This window comes from Alligator mississippiensis, chromosome 4, assembly GCF_030867095.1.
Source record: "Alligator mississippiensis isolate rAllMis1 chromosome 4, rAllMis1, whole genome shotgun sequence".
In the NCBI taxonomy this organism is placed as follows: domain Eukaryota; kingdom Metazoa; phylum Chordata; order Crocodylia; family Alligatoridae; genus Alligator; species Alligator mississippiensis.
Window position 1 is genome coordinate 19,733,744 of NC_081827.1, and position 20,375 is coordinate 19,754,118.

The window sequence follows — 20,375 nt, forward strand, 5'->3', positions numbered from 1 at the left end:
GGCTCTACACAGTGAGTTAAGGCCAGATGCATGAGATGCATTCATGGAGGGCTCATTCTGCTACTCTAATCAGTAGGATTTCTCATGAGAGAAAGCATTTGATTGGTTCAAAACATTTGCAGTTCAAATATTCAAGGCCAGATCTCGTTGCTTTTAAGTGATATTCCAGGCTTAGCTGCCTAAGGACCTTACACGTAGCAAATTTCACCTGCTCAAATGTTGATCAGTGTTAATGCTAGCTCGAGTTTGGAACAGGCATACCTTAAGGCTAAAAACCTTCTCAGACTGTCCCCGACCTGCACAGCTGTGACTTGCCACTAGAAGATTGGTGAGCACAGGCCTGATTAGGATCTACAGCTATGAGTTTCCACTACAGGGCTGGTAAACAAGAACAAGTTTCTATATCCCTGCTTTAGGTGGGGGCTTGTAAGAGAACCAAAGGAGGACTTGCGATATGAAGAACAGATACTGGGAAGACAATGTAAAGATTCAACATCTGGCTGACATCCATGATATGCATGCTTTTCTCAATGGCACCAATGCCTTCTTTGGTCTGAGCACTTGGGGACCAGCCCCTTTGAGACCTAAGGATTGAAGAGACCTGATCATGGAAAAGGGAACCATCAATGTGCATTGGAAGGAGCATTTTGAAGAACTTCTCAATCAAGACAAGTGTTCTCAATTTCATCCAGGTCACAGGTGATCTCAGAATCCCTCCAAACCTTGACAAGATGAGGCAAGCCATGAAGCAGATGAAGAACAGCAAGGCATCTGGAGTTGATGTAATCCCGACCGAAATCTTCAAGCAGTGGGGAGAGGAACTCGCATCACAGTTCTGTAGCCTCATCTTAAGGATTTGGAAAGATGAGGAAATCCCAGATAACCTCAGGGATGTCATGATTGTGACAATCTTCAAGAAAGGAGAAAAATCCAACTGTGGGAATTATGGGGGAATTGTCTTGCTGTCCACCACAGGAAAGATCATTAAAAGGAGCCTCCTGCACCATCTGCTTCCCCTTGCTGAAGAGCTCTTCCCAGAATCTCAGTGTGGCTTTAGGGCATCAAGAAGCATGATTGAAATATTCACAGCTCACCAGCTGAAACAAAAATGCCAGGAACAACATAAACCTCTCTACATGGTAGTCTTTGACCTCACAAAAGCCTTCAGCTCTGTCAATTAAGAAGCATTATGGAGGATCCTTCCAAAGTCCGAGTGCCTGTTGAAATTTGTCACTGTTGTGTGCCTGCTCCATGATGATATGTAAGTGGTAGTTCTCAGTAATGGATCTGTTATAGATCCCTTTTAGGTTAAAATGGGAGTTAAACAGGGCTGTGTTATCTCTCCAACACTGTTTTTGATATTCCTTACCAAAATGTTACATCTGACCACCAACAAGCTTCCAGCCAAAATGGAGGTAAACAACCAAATGGATGGTAAACTGTTTAATCTCAGCTGATTTTGAGCCCAAACTAGACCACCCCAACCTGAATCATCAAGCTCCAGTATGCTGATTACGCTGTAGTGTGTGTTTACTTGGAAGCAGACCTTCAGGCAATCATCGACATCTTTACTGAGGCATACAAGAAAATGGGACTGATGCTTAACATTCAGAAGAGCAAGGTCCTCCATCAACAAAGTCTTAACAAGCAATCCCCCACTCCGGTAGTTCAGGTTCATGGTGAGACTCTGGAGTATTTCCCATACCTCAGAAGCTGTCTCTTGCAGAAGGCTGTCATGGACAAAGAAATCCAACATCACCTCAAATGTGCAAATACAGCCTTTGGATGCTTGAGGAAATGGGTGTTTGAAGATATTGGCATCAGATCTGAAACCAAGTTCATGGCTTATCAAGCAGTTGTGAATCCCCACCTTACTGTACTGAGTGGAGACATGAACAACGTACAGGAGGCACCTCAAGTCACTGGAGAATACCATCAATGCTGCCTGTGCAAGATCCTTTTAATCCAGTGGGAAGATAGATGTACCAACATTAATGTCCTCTCGCAAGCAAATACCGTGAGTATCAAGGCATTGATCATCCACATCAACTTTGCTGGGCTGGCCACATCATTCAGATGTCTGACTTCTGAATCCCGAAGCATGTTTTCTTCATCCAGCTCAGTCAAGGCATACGCTCAGGAGGAGGGCAGAGAAAGGATAAGTGTGAAGTCCTGCACTTAGGACAGAATAATTCCATGTACTGCTACAGCCTGGGGACAGACTGGCTAAGCAGCACCCTGCAGAAAAGGACCTGGGGGTTACAGTGGACAATAAGATGGATATGAGTCAGCAATGTGCCCTTGTTGCCAAGAAGGCTAACAGCATCCTGGGCTGCATTAGTAGGAATGTTGCCAGCAGATCAATGAAAGTAATAATTCTTCTCTATTCTGCCCTGGTGAAGCCACATCTGGAGTACATCCAGTTTGGGGCCCCCCACTATAGAAAGGATGTGGACAAGTTGGAGAGAGTCCAGCAGAGAGCAACAAAAATGATTTGAGAGCTGGGGCACATGACATCTGAGGAGAAGCTGAGGGACCTGGGTTTATTTAGTCTAGAGAAGAGGAGACCGAGAGGGGATTTGATAGTAGCCTTTAACTACCTGAAGGGTAGTTCCAAAAAGGATGGAGCTAGACTGTTCTCATTGGTGACAGATGACAGAACATGGAGCAATGTTTACAATTTGAACCAAGGGAGGTTTCAGTTGGATATTAGGAAAACTTTCTCACTAGGAGAGTGGTGAAGCACTGGAACAAGTTACCTAGAGAGGTGGTGGAATCTCCACCATTGGAAGTTTTTAAGACCTGGCTTGACAAAGCCCCAGCTGGAATGACCTAGTTGGGGATGGTCCTGCTCTGAGCAGGGCATTGGACCAAATGACCTACTGAGGTCCTTTCTAACCTTCGTTTTCTTTGATTCTGTGAAAGCACTTCAAGGATGTCCTTGGGGCCAGCATGAAAAAATACAAGATCAACATCAACTTATGGGTAGACTATCACCCAGGACTGCCCCAAATGGAAAAAATCTGCTGCATGGATCTCAGTACTTTGAAATCATCTGACAACAACAGGACACAGAAAAGTGGGAGCGGCAGAAACAGTGTATCAAGGATCAAAACAAGAACCCGGAGCCACTCTCCCTTCACATAAACACGTCCGAGATGCAGCAGAATCTGTTGTTCCAAGATCAGTCTCATCAGCCATCTTTGGTCTCAGAGATAACAAATTCATGGAAGACAATCATCCTCAACTGCAAGAGATTGCTGAAGCAGAAGATGGGGGTGTGTGAGAGATGGGTTGGGGTGGGGGGGCAGGGCAGGAACATGAAACTGGGGAGAAGATGGTTAATGGGATAAGCATGGGTAATGAAATAGGAGGTGGAAAGGAAATGGGGATGGGTGGTGACATGAAGTCAGGACACTGAAGGATAAAATAAAAAGTAGAAAAATATTTAAAAAGAAATAAAGAGGAAGTCAATTAAAGAAGATTGGGCATTGGAAAGTCACACCCTTTGGGGTAGGAGGGGGATTTGGCTAGATGTCACAACCACCCCCCAGGCAGTAGAGTTCAGGGTGTGGAAAGTTTGTCTATACAGAACAGGAGTGTGGGGGAAGGGACACATCACCCTGGAGTGCTGGATGACTACAATTTAGGTGCCTCATTTGTGGACAGTGGGCACACATTAATGGAAAACGAGCTCAGTAACATGGATCAGAGATAATCCTGCCCCAGAGTGGTGTAACTTTTAGCTGCCTAAAGTGTGCTTATAATTAGTTTTAGATCTTACCGTGTGGACAGTCCAGGTGTTAAGAGCTCCAGGAACTGCCTAAAATTAATGTGTAACAAGGCCCTAACTCTGTGAATGACCTCAATGAAAACAGGTATTTCACTGATTTCAGGCCTCCTGTGTTGGAATTGCAAATCCTTTTCCATGGAAAGAATTTGCAATGGTGATTTGGTTTCACTCAGCCTGCCCGTTGAGTTAATCCATTCTAATTAAGACTGACTTAAATCTTAATGTCAATGATGCTCAGTATATTTGTGAAACTAACATTATGCAGAAATCTAAACTCTTATAAATATAAAATAATCAGATTTCCCCATTAGCTTTTATTAGATACTGTGATTTTCTCGTGTTAGACATGGGATCATATGGTTAGGTAAAATTGATTAAGAAGGTCTGAGCATATAATTACTTCCTGTGCAACTAGAAATCATTAAGCAGACATGAAATTTTAGTTAACTGTTAGGTGCATGTCTGGTGTGTTGTGCCTATTTAGGAACACATTTTATGTATGTAGGATGGCAGAAATATGGAAAACTTAAGGAGCTGTGTGTGGATAACATTCGACCTATAATTTCAAATCACCTTTTTTGTGAATAGCTCCTAGGATAGATAGGTTTTGACATTTCAAAAGTATTCACACACCTGAAAATAATCTCCTCTATCCCTTTTCATTCCATCCAGGAAGAGCACACACCAACTGCTGAAACTTCCTTAGCCTGGCGAAGGGTTTTTGAACTTGAAAGCTTGCTTAATAACTATTCTCCAACTATTTGGGTTGGTCTAATAAAAGATATCAAATTCACCCAAGGAACCTTGTCTGCCTATCTCCTCTATCCCAGACTTTTAAAATAAGTACATTCAAATAAAAGAACTGACTGGTATAATGTAATGATGCTAACCAACAGTCTATCCTTCTGCAATACCTCCCATGTCCCATCCTAGCATGGCCTCTAAACATGAGGTATAAGAGTGCTTGGCCTATGCTATTCCATGTAGTACTATTCAAAAGCTATCTCATGCTGGGAGAATCCAGACATGGCTGTTTGTCAGGAGGAATTGGGATCTAGTCCATCACATATTAATATCAGAGTGTTATAAAAATGTCTAATTGTCAGATGACATTGCATTTTATGTGAGATGTTTTGGGTAATATCTTTTATTGGCCTAACTGTATGGTTGGGATAAAACCAGACATTTCTAATGCATTCTTCCTTTCATTAAAAACTTGTCTAACTTTATCCCAACTGTGCAGTTGGTCCAAGAAAACATATCGCCCAAAAAAATAATTGTGCCTCACGTCATTCCTGGACTAGTATGGCTACAACATCACTGTAATGGTATATTATACCATATGGACATTTTTGACTTAGTAGTTTATATGCCTGGTGCCTGTACAAATCCTAGTACATCACATTGTGTTGGGGGGGGGGGTCATTACTTAACTCTAAGGCCTCTACCTGTTATAGTTACTGTGAAATTAACAGGTTAATTTGTGCAATTAACTGAGACCAGCTACACACACCAAATACCTGTCATGCTATTAAAAGGTCCAACCAGCTATAGAGTTAGACTTAAAAAATGTGTAGTACCTTTATTACTGGTTGCTAGCCAGCTTTAATTTGCACCTGTAGCAAGGAATGCATTGCATGGAGCAATCTGCTAGTCCTCCAGCATCCCAGGGTACATTGGTCCATCTCCAGCATAAATTTCTCTGAAAAAAGAGCAAGGAGGAATCCCTATGCAGCGGCAACCAGACAGAGAAATACCTCCCCACACCTCCCATGTGAGCAGAGAGCAGGTGAGCAGGGACACCAGAGTGGAACCTGGGGTCTCTGGGCAGCAGCAAGCATGGGGGGGGGGAAGGGTTGCAGTTCCTTCCCACCTCAACTTCCCAGCAGAAGTACAGGGGACCAGGGGCACCCTGCCCAGCCACTGTGCAGCCCAGGTCTTCTGGGTAGCAGTAAGCTTGGGGGAATTCTTCTTCCCCGTGCACCCCTACCCCCCACATCCTCCACACACACATGAAGCTGAAGACACCCTGCCTGGCTGGAGCAGAAACCGGGTCTCCCAGGGAGCAGAAAGCCAAGAGGACATCTCCTTCCCTCCCATTTCCCTGCACAAATGCAGGGATCTGGGGACATCCTTCCTGGCCAGAGCCAAGCCCAGGTTTTTCCAGTGGTGTTGATGATCACTGAGAGCTCCCCCAGCTGGCCAGCAGCAGCAATGGAAGCTGTTACTCTTTTTCCCCTTCGCCTGACAGCCTGCCCTATGCACGTGTAGCCATGCACATGGCACAATGTCTTCATCCAGTAAGAAAAGCTATGCCATGCTTGGAAAAAACGTCTAAAGCTGCCTTAAGAACCCAAGGGGAGAAATGCAGATTGGCTATGTGCCAAATACACTTTTCCAGTATTGGACAATTTACTGTAGAGATGAATTAGTAATCTATTCACAGCATGGGTCCTGTTAATTTCCAGTTTTATAACAATTGTGACAAGATTAACAGGTTTTTTTCTTTTTAAAGCAAAACGGCTTTCAGACCTAATATGGCTGCTTACATGCTGTGTAGATTGAAAGCATTTATGATTTTAACCTCACATTCCATGAAATGAGATTCTTGAAAATGTAGTGCTGTGGCTATTGCTCATGTCACTGCATGCTATTTTCTTTAAGATAAGGTCTTTCTACACTCAAAACAAATTGCATCTCCCCTCAAGAGATTTTGTGCATGCAACATCCTGGTGCTTAAGGACTGAATGCTCTCCTTTAATTGTGCAGTTGTGCCATGTATAGCTAGCTACCTTTTTCTTTAAAAAATCCCCAAAAAACAAACAAAAAACACTAGAAAGTGCATAAACTGATTTAATTTCCCTTCTTTTATTTCCCCTCTTCCCTATGATACATACTGCAGCTTGCTGAGATATCAGATATCTGGGTTGTCATATGGCAATTCTGTGCATACTCTGTACTATACCAAATCACTGTCTACAACAAGTAGTTAAAAAAGTTTCCTATGCCATTTTCAATCCTGCATATACCTCGGACTAGCTCTGCCTCAAATATTCATCCTACATGATAAAGCTATACAAACCTTGATCAAATGTTTGTACTGTGTCTTCAAATCAATGAAGAGTTATTTTTAACTATATTGAAATATTAACTGGTCAATATTTGTACAGAGCTTTGAGGCAGATGGCAATCACTAGAAAATATATAAGGGGAGGGGAGGGAGGGAATGATACCACCAAAAGTAACCAGAGCCGCAAGAGGGTGATTTGTTTAAAAAAAAATGTAATTGAGAAATTTCAAAAACTTTATTTAAAAATGTGTCTTGTCATCTTCTAAAATTGATAATTACAGAAGCTCTATTGCTAACTTAATTCAGTAGAATATAATTTCTTTAAAATAATTTAAGTCCTGTTTTCATCTTTCTAAATCTATTGTAGTCCTGCTTATTGGTTTTCGCTTTATTTTCACAGTCCCAAAATACAATGCCTAAACAGGGACTTAAGGTCAATGGCATGAGTCAGGAACAGAAGTTCAATAGACCAGTCTAACCTAAACAGATTAAATCTGATACTACATCCATCTAGGTCTACCTTAGATTAGGTTCTGCAATTTTTAAACCTTTCTACGTGCTCTGAACTTCTGTTCTGGTACAAGTTTAGATTGGTTTCCGATCACTTATACCGCTTTATGTGTAATGTCTGTACCTGGCCTTACTGATTTGTGTGTTTCTTCTTTGTGGTTCAAGCTACAAAAGGTTACTGTGAATAAAAGTATCGTTTATATACTGATTATAGCCCAAAGTATATGACATCCGAGTGTACGACATTGTCCATACTGATGGATGGGGATTTTGATTGAGGTGCTTTCATGCTCCTACTGATAAATAGGTTCCTGGCTTCCTATTGGTATCAAACTATTTGTCAAATATGAGGTCTGGAAGGATTTTTTCCCCATATCAGACTACCAAGTATTTGGGGAAGAAAAGGCAGTGGGCTTACTTTATTTCTATAGCATAGCATGTGGTCCTTTTCTAGGATTCTTTGAACATATATTAATCAAGTACTTCTGTAATGGCAGTGGCAGGGCCTGTGGCATGGTGTGTAGAGTGTTTTGGTTTTGTGCAATGACTTTATGATGTGTGAGGGTCTGCAGTGGATGATTTTAGGAACCTTTGGTTAAAAGATGGCTTGCAAATGTGGGAGGCCGGACTCGATGAAGGTCTCTTCCAGTCTGAAGTTCCTATTCAGTAGTTGTTTTTTTTATTCCAAGTAAAGAGCAGTGTGTAAAGAGCCAACTCCCACCATGGCACTTCCAGTTGTGCCAAGTCCCACTTTGCCGACTTTGTAGTATGGCCCAGGGCAAAGCAGCCTGCATGGGGAGCCTGCTCCCTGTCCCCGGCACACTGACACCAGAGAGTGAAAGCCCTGGTGCACCGGATGCAGCGGGAGGGGCAGCGGCCTAAAAAGGCAAAGACACCTGTCAGATAACCGGCATATTTGATTAACCAACACTCCCCATTCCCCAATTTACCAATTTATGTTATCACCTCTATATACAGTATGCAAACACAAACTATGACAAACATTTTTTGGAATAAAATTAAAATATGTTATAGTAGTTGTTTGACTTATAGTGCATGATTTAGTTTTTTCTGGTTCTAAGATACCAATCCCCCCTCCCAAAAAGAGCATTTCTGGGGGGTAAGAGGAAGGAATTCTGGTGGCAAAGGTCAGGGGTTAAGGGTGGGGCTTCCGGTCCCAAGATGTTGACCAGGGGGCAGGGCAACTGTCAAGGGGCAGGGCTACCCATGCAGCCCATGGAAGCTCAGCAAACCTCATTAAGCAGCCCTCCACCTGAAATAATTGTCCAGCCCTGCTCTAAACATTGCATCATGTTACTCTGAAGTCATGCGGAAGTTAGAGCAGGATGGCATCTTGTAAGTCTCCGAACAGTATGTAGAATGACAATGTCAGATCCAAGTCTGTGCTACTTATTGATAAAAATGTCCAGTTGATGTGATTAGGAGGAACACCATGTAACAAATACCTTAAGTGCAGCTACCCCTGGGGAATAGGGACAACAACAACCAGCTGGGACTGTCAAATGCAGGACTTTGCAAAAATGCCTGTAGAGCCAGATTCATCCACATTTTCTCACAATGGGGTTGCCCCTAATCTGTAACTGATTGCATTTATTACCATGCACTGCAAGATACAATTAGATATAAGTAATGATGGCAGATGTAAGTCCTACATGAATAGTTAAATCTGGTTTAATACAGAGCATCTAGCAGCTTAATGAAAAATGAAATCATAATTCCTCAAACTTGAAATGCTTTACTAGACTTTATTAAAACATTAGTGAACAACATTCTTTCTGTGTTCCTTTAGGATTCTCTCTCATTATTGCAGCTTAATGTCATAGACTATCCCCCTCTCTCATTTGCTGCCTCTTCCCCCACAAAGCCCATTTCTGTCCATTACTACTTTCCCGTAATGTGGTGTGGGTTTTATCATTACTTAAAGCAGACTAATATTTGAATGACAGGTATGCCCAAAAATGTAGTAAAGGTGCATACTGTTAAGTGCCCTGCTTCTTTGTTTTAATTCATGAAGAATCTTGTACATTTAGATCATTATTTCAAAACCATAATTCAAAATTTGTTCTTTATTTCTAAATGGTTACAAGTGAACTGTGATGCAGATTTATTTTCCCAGAGCATTTCTCTTAATAAATAACCTAAAAAAGATCCCTTCAAATTCAGTATATTTAGGAAGCTTTTGTCAGACTATTGAGGTCTAATAACTCTCAGATTATTTTTTATAATGGCTTAATGTACCAAGGGGTAGTCAAAATAAAAGAAAAAAAGGAAGGGTTGGAAAGCAGAAAGAGATTTGTTTCATTGTACTGATTATAATTGTAATAGGTTCATAAACTGACAGAATTTTATCCTGGCTGGGGAAAGATAAAAATATGTCACACACTCACAAAATGAAGGTTTCAAGATGAATGGGCCTTCTGGGGAGCTGATTTTTCACAGATCAGATAAAGCTGCTTTAGGTCTCTTCTCCAGACTCTAGCACATCAAAGGCTTTTTCACAGATTAGTAGCATACACTCAGGATTTGGGGACAAAACCTTTGAAAACAGTTGGTTCTGAGATTGACAGATGATAGGATTTTTTTGGTAATCTTTTTGTAATCCCTTTTAAAAGTTGCAGAAGGCCAATGAAATAAACAAATCTGGATTTCCATATATATCTCCTTACTTCATTCCACAGTGGATATTTTACTTCAACTCTGCTGGAAAGATTAAAAGAGACCCTAGCAAGAGGCAGCTCTGTCTTTCTTTCAACATACGGGCAAGAATGCCTGCGTGTGAGTTGCGCCAGTGTTTCAAAAATAACTCTTCATTTTATACACTGTCGCCTCATTGAGTTGCCAATTAATAAAAGGGGAGGAGGGGTAATATACCTGAATAGCAGATATAGAGAAAAGAGACAGCAGATCTTAATCTTGTTTTTTTTTAAGTAGTAATTATTCTATGTAGGTCCATTGATAATTATTAGCGCAATCAACATGTTCTTAAAGATTGCACTTAAAAAAAAAAATCTGCCTTCTAGTGGTACCTAAAATAATAGCTCTTACATTTCTTAATTTTTTTATTCATCTCTTTGTTTTTGTGTGATATTTCAATCCTGTTGCTATTTTGTTTTTTTTTCCTTTACATCATGTTCTCTTTGTAAAAGGATAATGATATTTAGAATTTTTCATAAATTTAAGGTTCTGAAAATACGTCAAGTGTTTCTTCTCCACACTTATTAATGATACGTAAAATCAAGCTTATAAATTGTAAACTTGCACAACATTTTTTTGAATTTTAGTTTGCAACCTCTCCTCTTCTCTTGGTTTACAAAAAATCAACCTCTTTCAGGTTTTTGCATGAGAACCTAAGGGCTCTAACGGGGTCATCACAGGCTAAGCATTTGAATTATTAAACCCTTATACTATCGGGGGAGGAAGTGTAAGGCGTTAGCTATTGTTGCATCACTGTTCTGCCCAGGTTACAGAGAATTTTCTATTAAAAAAAAAAGGAAGGAAAGATCTGAAATATGTCTGGTAACAAGGAAGTAGCTCTCATGAGGGAAAGGATGGAAAAGTTGGAGGCTGTCACTTGGTATCATAGAAAGCCAATAAGGCATAACATTTAATTTGCTTCACAATCAATGTATATGTGCATGCTTTTGACAAATATAAAAGGATGAGCATTCTCCTCTGTAGGCTGGATACTCTTATAACAATATAGTGTTAGTGTCCCCCTTGCTTTGAATTCCTTAGTTTTCCGGTAGTAATATTTTATTTGATATTCTGGATTTTACAAAGGATAGTATTATTTCCCTATCCATGTTAGGAAAAAAAGTGTTTAAGTGACTTCTTTTTTCTTTCTTTTTTTTTTAAATGGGGACACTAAATTGCAAAATCTCTCATTTTTGTAATTCTGCCTCATAGTCCTCTGCATGTCCTCTATTGGGACTTGACCTGCTCATGAGAACGGTGGTCTGGTTGAGTCCCGTGGAGAAACCCCACAGATCTAATCCTATTTATGCAAACAATTTGTCATGTAACACTGGACATTTCAAAGGTGGACAAGTGGCAAATGTTCAGAGGTGTGGAGTATCTATCTGCTGTTTTTTACTTTATTTAGAGATTTGGGTGCATCGTGATAAATTGGTCCTTCGGTATCTAATCCTGGTCAGACATAATTCAATGCCAGTTTTGGAAGTGTGAAGTGTTTGTCTGCTTCAGCAAGTACAAAGCAAAAATGTCTGCCCAGACTGGCAACATTTTTTTGAGATGTAAAACACAAGAGAAGTAATGGGTGGTGGTGTTCAGCAGTTTAGATTTGGAGTACTCCTAAAAGATGGATGCCTGATTAACCTAGTTGAAACTAATAACTGCAAATTTGGGCTAAGAAGATCAACAGAAAGGGAATTCCTTCTTCCAACTGAAGCATAAATATCTTTAAATTGCAGGTGATCTCTTATGTACACACGTACAATCTCTCCTTCCCTCCCTTCCTTCCCTTGGCTTTTTTTTAAAACGCACTTTACATTTGGGGCGTGGGGGGACATACAACCCACCCCCACAACCAAAAAACTTAGTTTTAATTACTTACTTTGTCTGAAATGCCTTATAGTGACAAGTCCTCCTTGGTAAGCCATTTTCTAGTTTGATACATCTGAACTCCTTTTACCTCAGTAGAAGTTGGTAGCAGATTTTCGAAGAGATACTGAGGCATCATATGAGGTGCACAATGCAGACAAATCTTGATTCAGTGCCATCATATTAATGTCAGTGGTGTCATCTTTGCTTTGTTTGGATGCAAAAGATACAAATAGTGTACAATTCATTAGGACACAGTCTTAAAAGTTAAGTGCAAATCTGGCTGTTTGTAAAATAAAGAAATATTGTAGGTATTTGAAGGAATGAATTAATGTGAGTTGTATGAGGTCATTCCATGCGTTGTCCAAGTAATGTACTTGGACAATGCATGTCCAAGTACATGCGTACTTGGACAATGTCCAAGTACAATGTCATTGTTTTGTTTTGTTTTGTACACTTGTAATTGTTTTATTTTGCAAGTCTTGGAATATGGCCAGTTTGGAAGGTAGTTTTGTCTATAAGACTTTAATAACATTCTGTTAATTATGAATAGGTTGAACTGGCTAAGCCAAAAGAATACAGCTTTGCTTTGGCAGCAGAGCAGGCTTGGAAATTGCCAATATGATGATAGTAAGTATAAAAAAAAAAAAAAAAATTAAAGGATTACTTTTGGAAAGGTGAAAGGTGTCAACTTCTCTTGACTCCACCTTTCTGCACAAAACCTGTGTGGCACAGAGCAGGGATTCCAACATCTTATTACCCCCTTCACTGATATTGAAATATTTTTTGTTTGTTTGATGTGTTTATTTGATTTATATTCATCCATTCCCAAAAAGATGCTCAGGGCGGGTTACAATATAAGACTGTGTATATATAGTAATTACAATATGAGACTATATATATATATTAGTAATTAGTGTGTATATTAGTAATTACACTATACTATATATATATATATATATATATATATATATATATATATATATATATATATATATATAGTCTATATATATATATATAGTCCATTCCATGTTTTGGTGACCGTTACCATCTGTTTAAAGGTTTAAAAGTCTGTTTAAGGTTGGAAAGACGTGCACAAAGTGGCTATTGTCCTGGCATCCTTGGTCTTTTCTTCCTGCCAAGAACTATTCCAGGTCTATATTCAAATATAGCAGCTACTTGTTCCCCAGTATCTGGCACATTGCAAGCATACACACGCACGCATCCCTTGCTTTTAATTCTGGTGCCTAGCCTGCAGGAATCCAGAGTGCCAATTGTAGAGAACATCCTGCTTAACTCCAGACTGGAGCACGATCAGTGTAATCATCAGAATCACAGGACGTTATTTGCAAAACTTTACCATGCCTTTGCTTAGGAAGCGTGCACTGTTAGATTTCACGAAGCAGCACATTTGACAGCCCAGAGGTTGCAAGTCCGAGGCCACAGCAGAAGCACTTGTGGCGTGGCCCTGTCAGCTTCCAATAAATCTGCAAATTTTGCTAAATACCTTGAAACAAGGACATGAAAAAGGAAAGGCAAGGAACGAGCAAAGATGACAAAAGGTTTTTTGCATGAAAGGAAACTTCCATCTTACATTCCCACGTCCTGTTGCCAAGTACAGAGCTTTGCAAAGAAAAGGTCATCAAGAGATTTATTTGTTTTTTTGTTTTTTTTTTAAGATATGCAACATTTCTGCGTTGTATTTTTAAGTTATTTTTTGGAAATCATTGACTCATTTGACAGAAATTCTTCCTAGCACTTCATACACCTACCATGGAAATTTTCAGCCCACACAGTTTAGCAAGGCTATAAACACCTGGAAAAAAAATGTTTCTTTATCATAGGGAATGTCAGGTCACTTTTAAAAATATTGTTATCAACCTTGCCTACAATGAAAGCTAAATAGTTAGGTGGTGAAATATATATTCATAACATTATCTTCAAAAATTAATAAACCTTGGGTGACTGGGTAGCATAATGGTAGATTATTTTAATATAGATAACATACAATTTCTTGGACTCAGGAAAAAGGTGAACATTTCCAGAAACACAGATGAGCTCTGAATCAGTGGGGAGTTCTCAAGAAAAGTTAAGGTCAGCTTGTATTAATGCATGATAGAGGGATTGTGAGGCATGGATGAGCAAACATTTTTATGAATTTACAATGTCTTCACTCAAAGAAGTGGTAATATGGGAATGCATCATCTAAACCAGAGCACAAATGGAAGAGAAAGAAGGCTTGGAAAGAGGGCTCCCCAAAAAGCTAGGGATTGCATATAAGGCAGGAATTAAAAGAAAGGATTATAACCTTATGACCGAAAAGAATCAGAGCTAGAATGTAATTGACTACAGTTCAGTTTTAAATGGGCATATATTTGGGGTATAATCTACCTATAGAAATATATCTGAATGAGTGGAAGAACATGACTTAATGTGAACTAGATAGAAAAGGACAAGATATTTATGCGAAAAAGCTGACAGAAGTTTCCATGCTGCAGAATTACATGGGTCAGAGTCATTTTGCATGCATGTCTGGCTTATTTGCACAGTCTGTTTTATATCAAAGGCTGGTTGCTGGCAGGGGAAGGACAGCATACTAGATGGGGTCAGTATCTTGTTCTAGTACTGCAGCTCCTGCATGTGTCAAAGGTTTGGATTAGGAATTGAGCTTTACCGTCTCGGTGAATGTAACTGGAGCAGGAAAAAATGTGTGGCTAACTTTTTAATGTTACATTGCAGAAAATATCCTTCAACTAAGATAAAAGGCAGTGTTAATAGGCTGGAAAGGAGAAGAAACATAGTATAACTGAGTGGTGAGGGCCATTGCATCAATTTACAGTATCCAGTATCTCATGATACATTCTGGTATGTAAGGTACCATAATGATAGATGAGCATTGCTAAAGATAATGGTACTTCTACTACTACTACTAATGATGATGATGATAAAAATTAGAATTATGCTATTCAAGTGGCTTAGAAGCTGTACCTGAAATAGCAGTTGCTGTTCTAGACCATAGGTTGAATCAGCAACCAAAGGGAAATGAGGTGGGAGACCACTTTAATCCACTCTGGCAATTCCATGGCTCCTAAATCCTTTCTTGCCCCCAGTTTTTGCTTGTGCATTTAGTCACCTCATGAGCATTGTGTGGAAAACATGTAACGTGTGATTACTTAGGCTTTACACAGGTTTTCTGTTCTTCTCTGTGGGCCCAGTTGGATGCATAACACAGGACTCTATACACTGAGTACTTTTTAGTACTGGGCATTTTTGAAAGGAGTCTCAGTAATCTGTCAGATTAAAAAAAAAAAAGAATGTACAATTTGCAGAATTTAAGAATTAGGACTTGCCTTCTTCCTGTGGAATCCCACCTGATATTTAGGGCAGACCCTGACAGTCACGCACGAACAGCCCAGGTCACATAAGCTGCCCTTCTCCATCAACATTTTACCTTTGCAGTTGCTTCTTGTTCCTTAAGCAGATCCTTCGACTGCCTGTGATGTTCCCCTTTTTCAACCCTTATAAGGTCCCCTTGTAAACCAGATCTTCCTTTCTCTCCCAGTTAGCCTGTTTGATCTGCCTTGTTACTGACCCTTTCTAGGAGTCTGCCTACAGGCTTCTTGGTCTTTCCTTGAGGACTTGTTCAGCATTAGAGATGAGAGGTGGGAAGTGAGGTATAGAAGTGGAGGAAGTCAGGAATGCAATGGTGGGATTGCATCTGCTGGACTTTGTCTTGTATGGTATGGCTCAAGTCTTATAGTGTATGGATATGCTTCAAACATGTGCTAAGGGGCAGGGTATGAGGTGAGTACTGATGTCCTTGGTCCCTATAACTCTGAAGTTTAGCAGCTGTTAATAGCCATGGTATTTTATGATAAGTACTGGGGAGGAAAAGGACCCAAAACTAAAATGGATGTATTGTCTTTTCTTTCCTCAGCATCTTGCTCAAAAAGCAGAAGAGATTCAAGCAACACATCAGTGGAGGGATGAGTTTGGGGTAAGTTTACATTTTTCCCCATATGTCTTCATCCTCAGAAATTTACCGCTCCACAGTTTGTGAGAATCCAGTGAAAACGTATCCTATCAATGCCAGTGGGTTTTCACAGACTGGCTCAGCAGGAACCAATATCCCTGAAAACACTGTTATGGCTTGACTCAGAGAATTGGTGCTTTATCTGTACTAATTTAATTTACTTTGAGAAATGACTTGGTTGTCTTTACATATTACTGCTATAGGACAAATCAGAATCTGAACTATGTTTTTGGCTGTTTGGGACCTGGGAATGAGATTAATCATCTCACTGAATAATGCATTCTTGCCATAAAGGCAGAAATGCAGTGCATTTATTTATCTTTCTTAATAATGGTCAACTGGTAACATTTATTTTCTGATGTAGGTTCCTGATTTTCCTTCTGTTGTCCAAAGCAGCTAGCATTAAAATGCCTGCCTCAATAGCAGTTTGTCTTCACAATTGACCAGATATATGGGACATACAACAGATATGATGATAATAGGGTTGCTAGTTTTCCCAGTAATCTATTGCATGTATGACACTGAAATTTTCTTGAGGCCTGCTACAAAATTCCCTGAAGAAAATGGAGCCCTCAATTCCACTCCAACCTCTTGAATAAGAATAGGAGCCCTCTGGGTTTTATTTATTATAAACTTAATATTTTGGGCAGGTACTTTCTACAGGAATTTGATTTGTTCTCATCCTGCCAAATCAACCTGTTTGCAGTACACTGTTTGCAGTTATATTTCCTTATGATATAAGTCTGAAAAGAATAACTTAGTGTTTCATCAAATAAAAGTATACAGAAACTTATAGAATACTGGGCCCTAAATGTGCAGCCTTTTTGCTTGCTCATACTCCCAGAAATCATGGCCATCCAACGATATCTTCTCTGTTCAAAATCCCTCAAATAGCTGTATGGCTTCACAGTTGTCAACCTCATCCTGTTTTTGATTTTTAAATGTTAAGCAGTCTTCTTTTCAATTAGTGCAGATACCTGTTGATTTACAAGTTGAGAGCCTTTCAGTGGTCAACATTTTAATCCTTTTGTTCCTATCGTAAAGGAAATTGAAGCCTGGGCAAATTAATATTGTGCTAGATGTGTTAAAGTTAGGCTGCAGTTTCTCTGCTTGTTATACCTCCTCTAACCGTTCCTTCATAAAGGGCAGTTGCATGGGTATGGGTTTCTGGTGCCTCTTCAGTCAGCGCCTGGGGTGGGGGGGCAGGGTCCCCTGGTGGCTGATCCTGCTGACTGGGGGCGGGTCCCCTGTGTCCGATCCTGCTGACCCCGGGGGGGGGGGGGTGGGGGGGAACGACAGATCTCACTCGCCATGATCTCATGCCACTTCCCGAAGCAGCACAGCTGCCTTTGCTGGCGGCCCCGCTCCCTAGCCAACAATTGCAGGAGGGGCACTGGTGATCCCACCAGCTCCCCTGCCCACCGGCTAAACAGGGAGCACAGCCTAGCAGGGGGTGCATGTGCACTTCCGTGCACCCTGTATGCATCGCCCCTGGGCAGTTGACAGTGCCTTCTGTGTTGTCTTTGTGTGCAGTGGTATGGAGCCGCCTCCTGCCTCCCCTCCGCGCGTGCTGGATGAGCTGCCTGTGGCTCTGTCCTGCTCCCTGCCCCAGCCCTAGGTCCCATACACCACCCTGGCTGGGCAGCAACCCCAGCCCCTGCCCCTACTTCTGCTCCACTCTCTCTCTCACCGGGGGGCTTTTGATCTGCCCCCTCCATGCCCCTTCCCCTCCATAGACTTACCTGTAGGGAGCTGCTCTCCATGCTGCCCTGCTGTATTCCTGGCTGCATGCATGCATGCAGCTATGCACATGGCACCCCCTGTGTTTCACTCCCAGCAGCCCCAAGCAGGACCCCTTGCAGGCTAGAAGGCTGCCCACCTACAAGGGGAAACCGGCCATTTCCCGAGGGAACCCAGGCATGCAGGGGGTGCCTGACTGGCAGGGGCATCTGGGCCTGGGCCCCAATGCCCCATGCATTAATCCGCTTGTGTTTTGAACACTTACTAGAATGGTAAGGCCATATAATCCTAAACACAGGAAATTTCTCTAGTGTCTTTGTTCTTTGCCACAGTGTTCTTTACATACAAGGTAGAGGTTTCTTATTCTTTTCTTTTTTTTTTTTTTTTTTTTAACAAGATACTTTTAGGTTTCAAGCTAAATCCAGATAAAATTAATAGCACAGAAAATCATGGAGTCCTAATGGGAACCGTCATGGTGCAGGGTCCCCAGGGATGACCATGATGCTCCTAGGGCTCTATGCCCATGCCAACTTTGCCCTTTGGGTACCTTCTAATCACACCTGCCACATCTTGTTGGTTAAGATAATAAGTAGGGAGACTGCCCACGAGTTTCCATGTGGCCATGGTCCTGCTGAACCCCACTAGACCCTGCGTGTTCTTGGATTGCTTGCTGGGTCCTGCTCCAAGTCAGTGCCTCATGGGACACCCTAAGATTTATGGGCTAGATGCTTGGCTCTAAAACCTCCCCTTTACCATGCCTCATGCCTCGCAGGTGGTATATAAATATTGTCCCTCTGATGAGGTCTTGGCCTGACTTGGCCTCCTGTAGTTGCTAGGCTCTTTGCAGCCCCTGTCTCTACACCCCTCTGGCCCTGGGGCTCTACACAATAGTGTGCCCCAGTGAAGCCTCCTCCTCCCCTATTAGCCTCATCCCAGTCCACTGGTATTAATGACAACAGAAACACAAGCCCCTGGGCTGCAACATAACAATAACAATGGAGACCACACTCTGCCCCTTTAAAAATGTAAACTTATCCCTTAGTATTGTGTGCCTCCTAGCCCCAGGTACTTTATGAGCTCATGGAGCCCTATAAATCTTGCAGGCAGCAAATCTGGTAATCAATTGTCCCCAGGTAGCTCTTTTGCATGGGAGCTGCTTCCACTAGTGGGTGCCAGAGAACTAACCCCTCCCAGTCCCAGCTCTGGGGCTTATGTGCGCCCAGGACCCTGCCTCCTTCTGGTCAGCTGACCATGTGCAGGTGCCAACTAATTTCCTCGTTAGCCCACTCCCCAGGCAACCTGCAGCTGTTGAGCTCTGCCTCACTCTCAGGGCTCTCTAGCTAGGCTGCTTCTGCCCTTAAAGGGGCAGGCTTCCCTTAGCACCCTGCAACAGGAACAATCTACAGTTTTGGTTAACTTGGTGCAGAAATGTGTCCGTAGTTTCAGTTTCCTTGTTTGGATTCTTATTGGAACAATACACATTTTTGCCTTCTGAATATGGTATCACTGGGCTTTGTCTCTTTATTTTGCCGTTTGTCTTTAATACAAATGAATGCAGGTTGTCCCATGCAGGGCAAAGAAGCTTCTGAGCTCATCAGAATTCACTGCTGAAGATAGATCCCAAAGTCATTTTTAAATGTAATTTTATAATAATGCTCATAGCTCAGGCAATGGCTGAAGTTACAGTTAATGCAATCACAATCTGTGCATGTCTTACAGGCTGAAAGAATCTCTGGATGGATTTATTTAAAGAAGCTGCGAACCAAGCTTCTGCTTTACTGTTTTGAGTTTTAGATGAGAATGCTGTGCAGAATATAATAACCTTGACATAAGGTTATGCAATTAAATTTAAAATAAATGCATTAAGCCTCTCATAATTTAATTTGTCCCATTTTAGCCAGAAGTAATCTTTCTTCTCTTCTGGCCTAGTTCTTAAAAGATGACTGTTAAGATTAGTTTGCACACAGATCTTTTTTGATAAACTTATTTTTTACTGCAAAATTCATTCTTCTACTAGCTTTTTGGAAAAGGAAGATGTAGCGTGAAGGTTTTCAAGGGATTCTGTTTTTAATTGTATATTACAGCGCAATGGTAGCTGAAGGGTTTGTGGGGGTGGGGGGTGGGGAAGAGATTTCTGAAAGTGGAGCTGACTCAGTGGAACAATCTCGGGGGAGTGAGGGTGAAAGCGGTGGCATTAGTTCTGTGGTCTCTGGAAGGTTAAAAGAGATCTGCCATTAGGAAGTCTGTCTAACCATTTGTTTCTGACAACTTGATTTAAATATAAGTGTTTATGTACAATTGTACACATTTCAACAAGGATTTTAAAATTTGTTAAGGTTAAAAGATTTTATCCGTAAGCTACAATTGGAGAGAGATGGGGATCCGGTATCTTTAATAATACCTAACCGCCCGGAATTTCTTGTGCATGGCAAATCTTGAAAGTTTTGAAAGTTTGGTTCAGATGATTGAAAAAACAAATTTCACAACATATACCCCAAACTTTGTTTATTGTTAGATTAGCCATAATTTCTTGTACAAACTACAATTTGGAAAAATTGTTTTTGAAGAAAAATATAGCTGATACATTGACATAGTTATTTTTTGTAAATAAAATCTAATTTTTAACTATTTATAATTCACTGAAAACA

The 20,375-nt window shown here is 41.0% G+C and overlaps 1 protein-coding gene across 5 annotated transcripts in view; it reads left to right on the forward strand.

Moving 5' to 3' along the window:
* Positions 1 to 20,375, forward strand: part of CACNA2D1 (calcium voltage-gated channel auxiliary subunit alpha2delta 1) — a 669,683-nt gene that overhangs the window by 274,066 nt on the left and 375,242 nt on the right. For all 5 annotated transcript variants that reach the window (XM_059725817.1, XM_059725819.1, XM_059725820.1 and 2 more), the window contains exon 4: positions 15,892 to 15,951. In XM_059725817.1, coding sequence (XP_059581800.1) covers positions 15,892 to 15,951 — 60 coding nt within the window. The remainder of the gene's footprint in view (positions 1 to 15,891; positions 15,952 to 20,375) is intronic.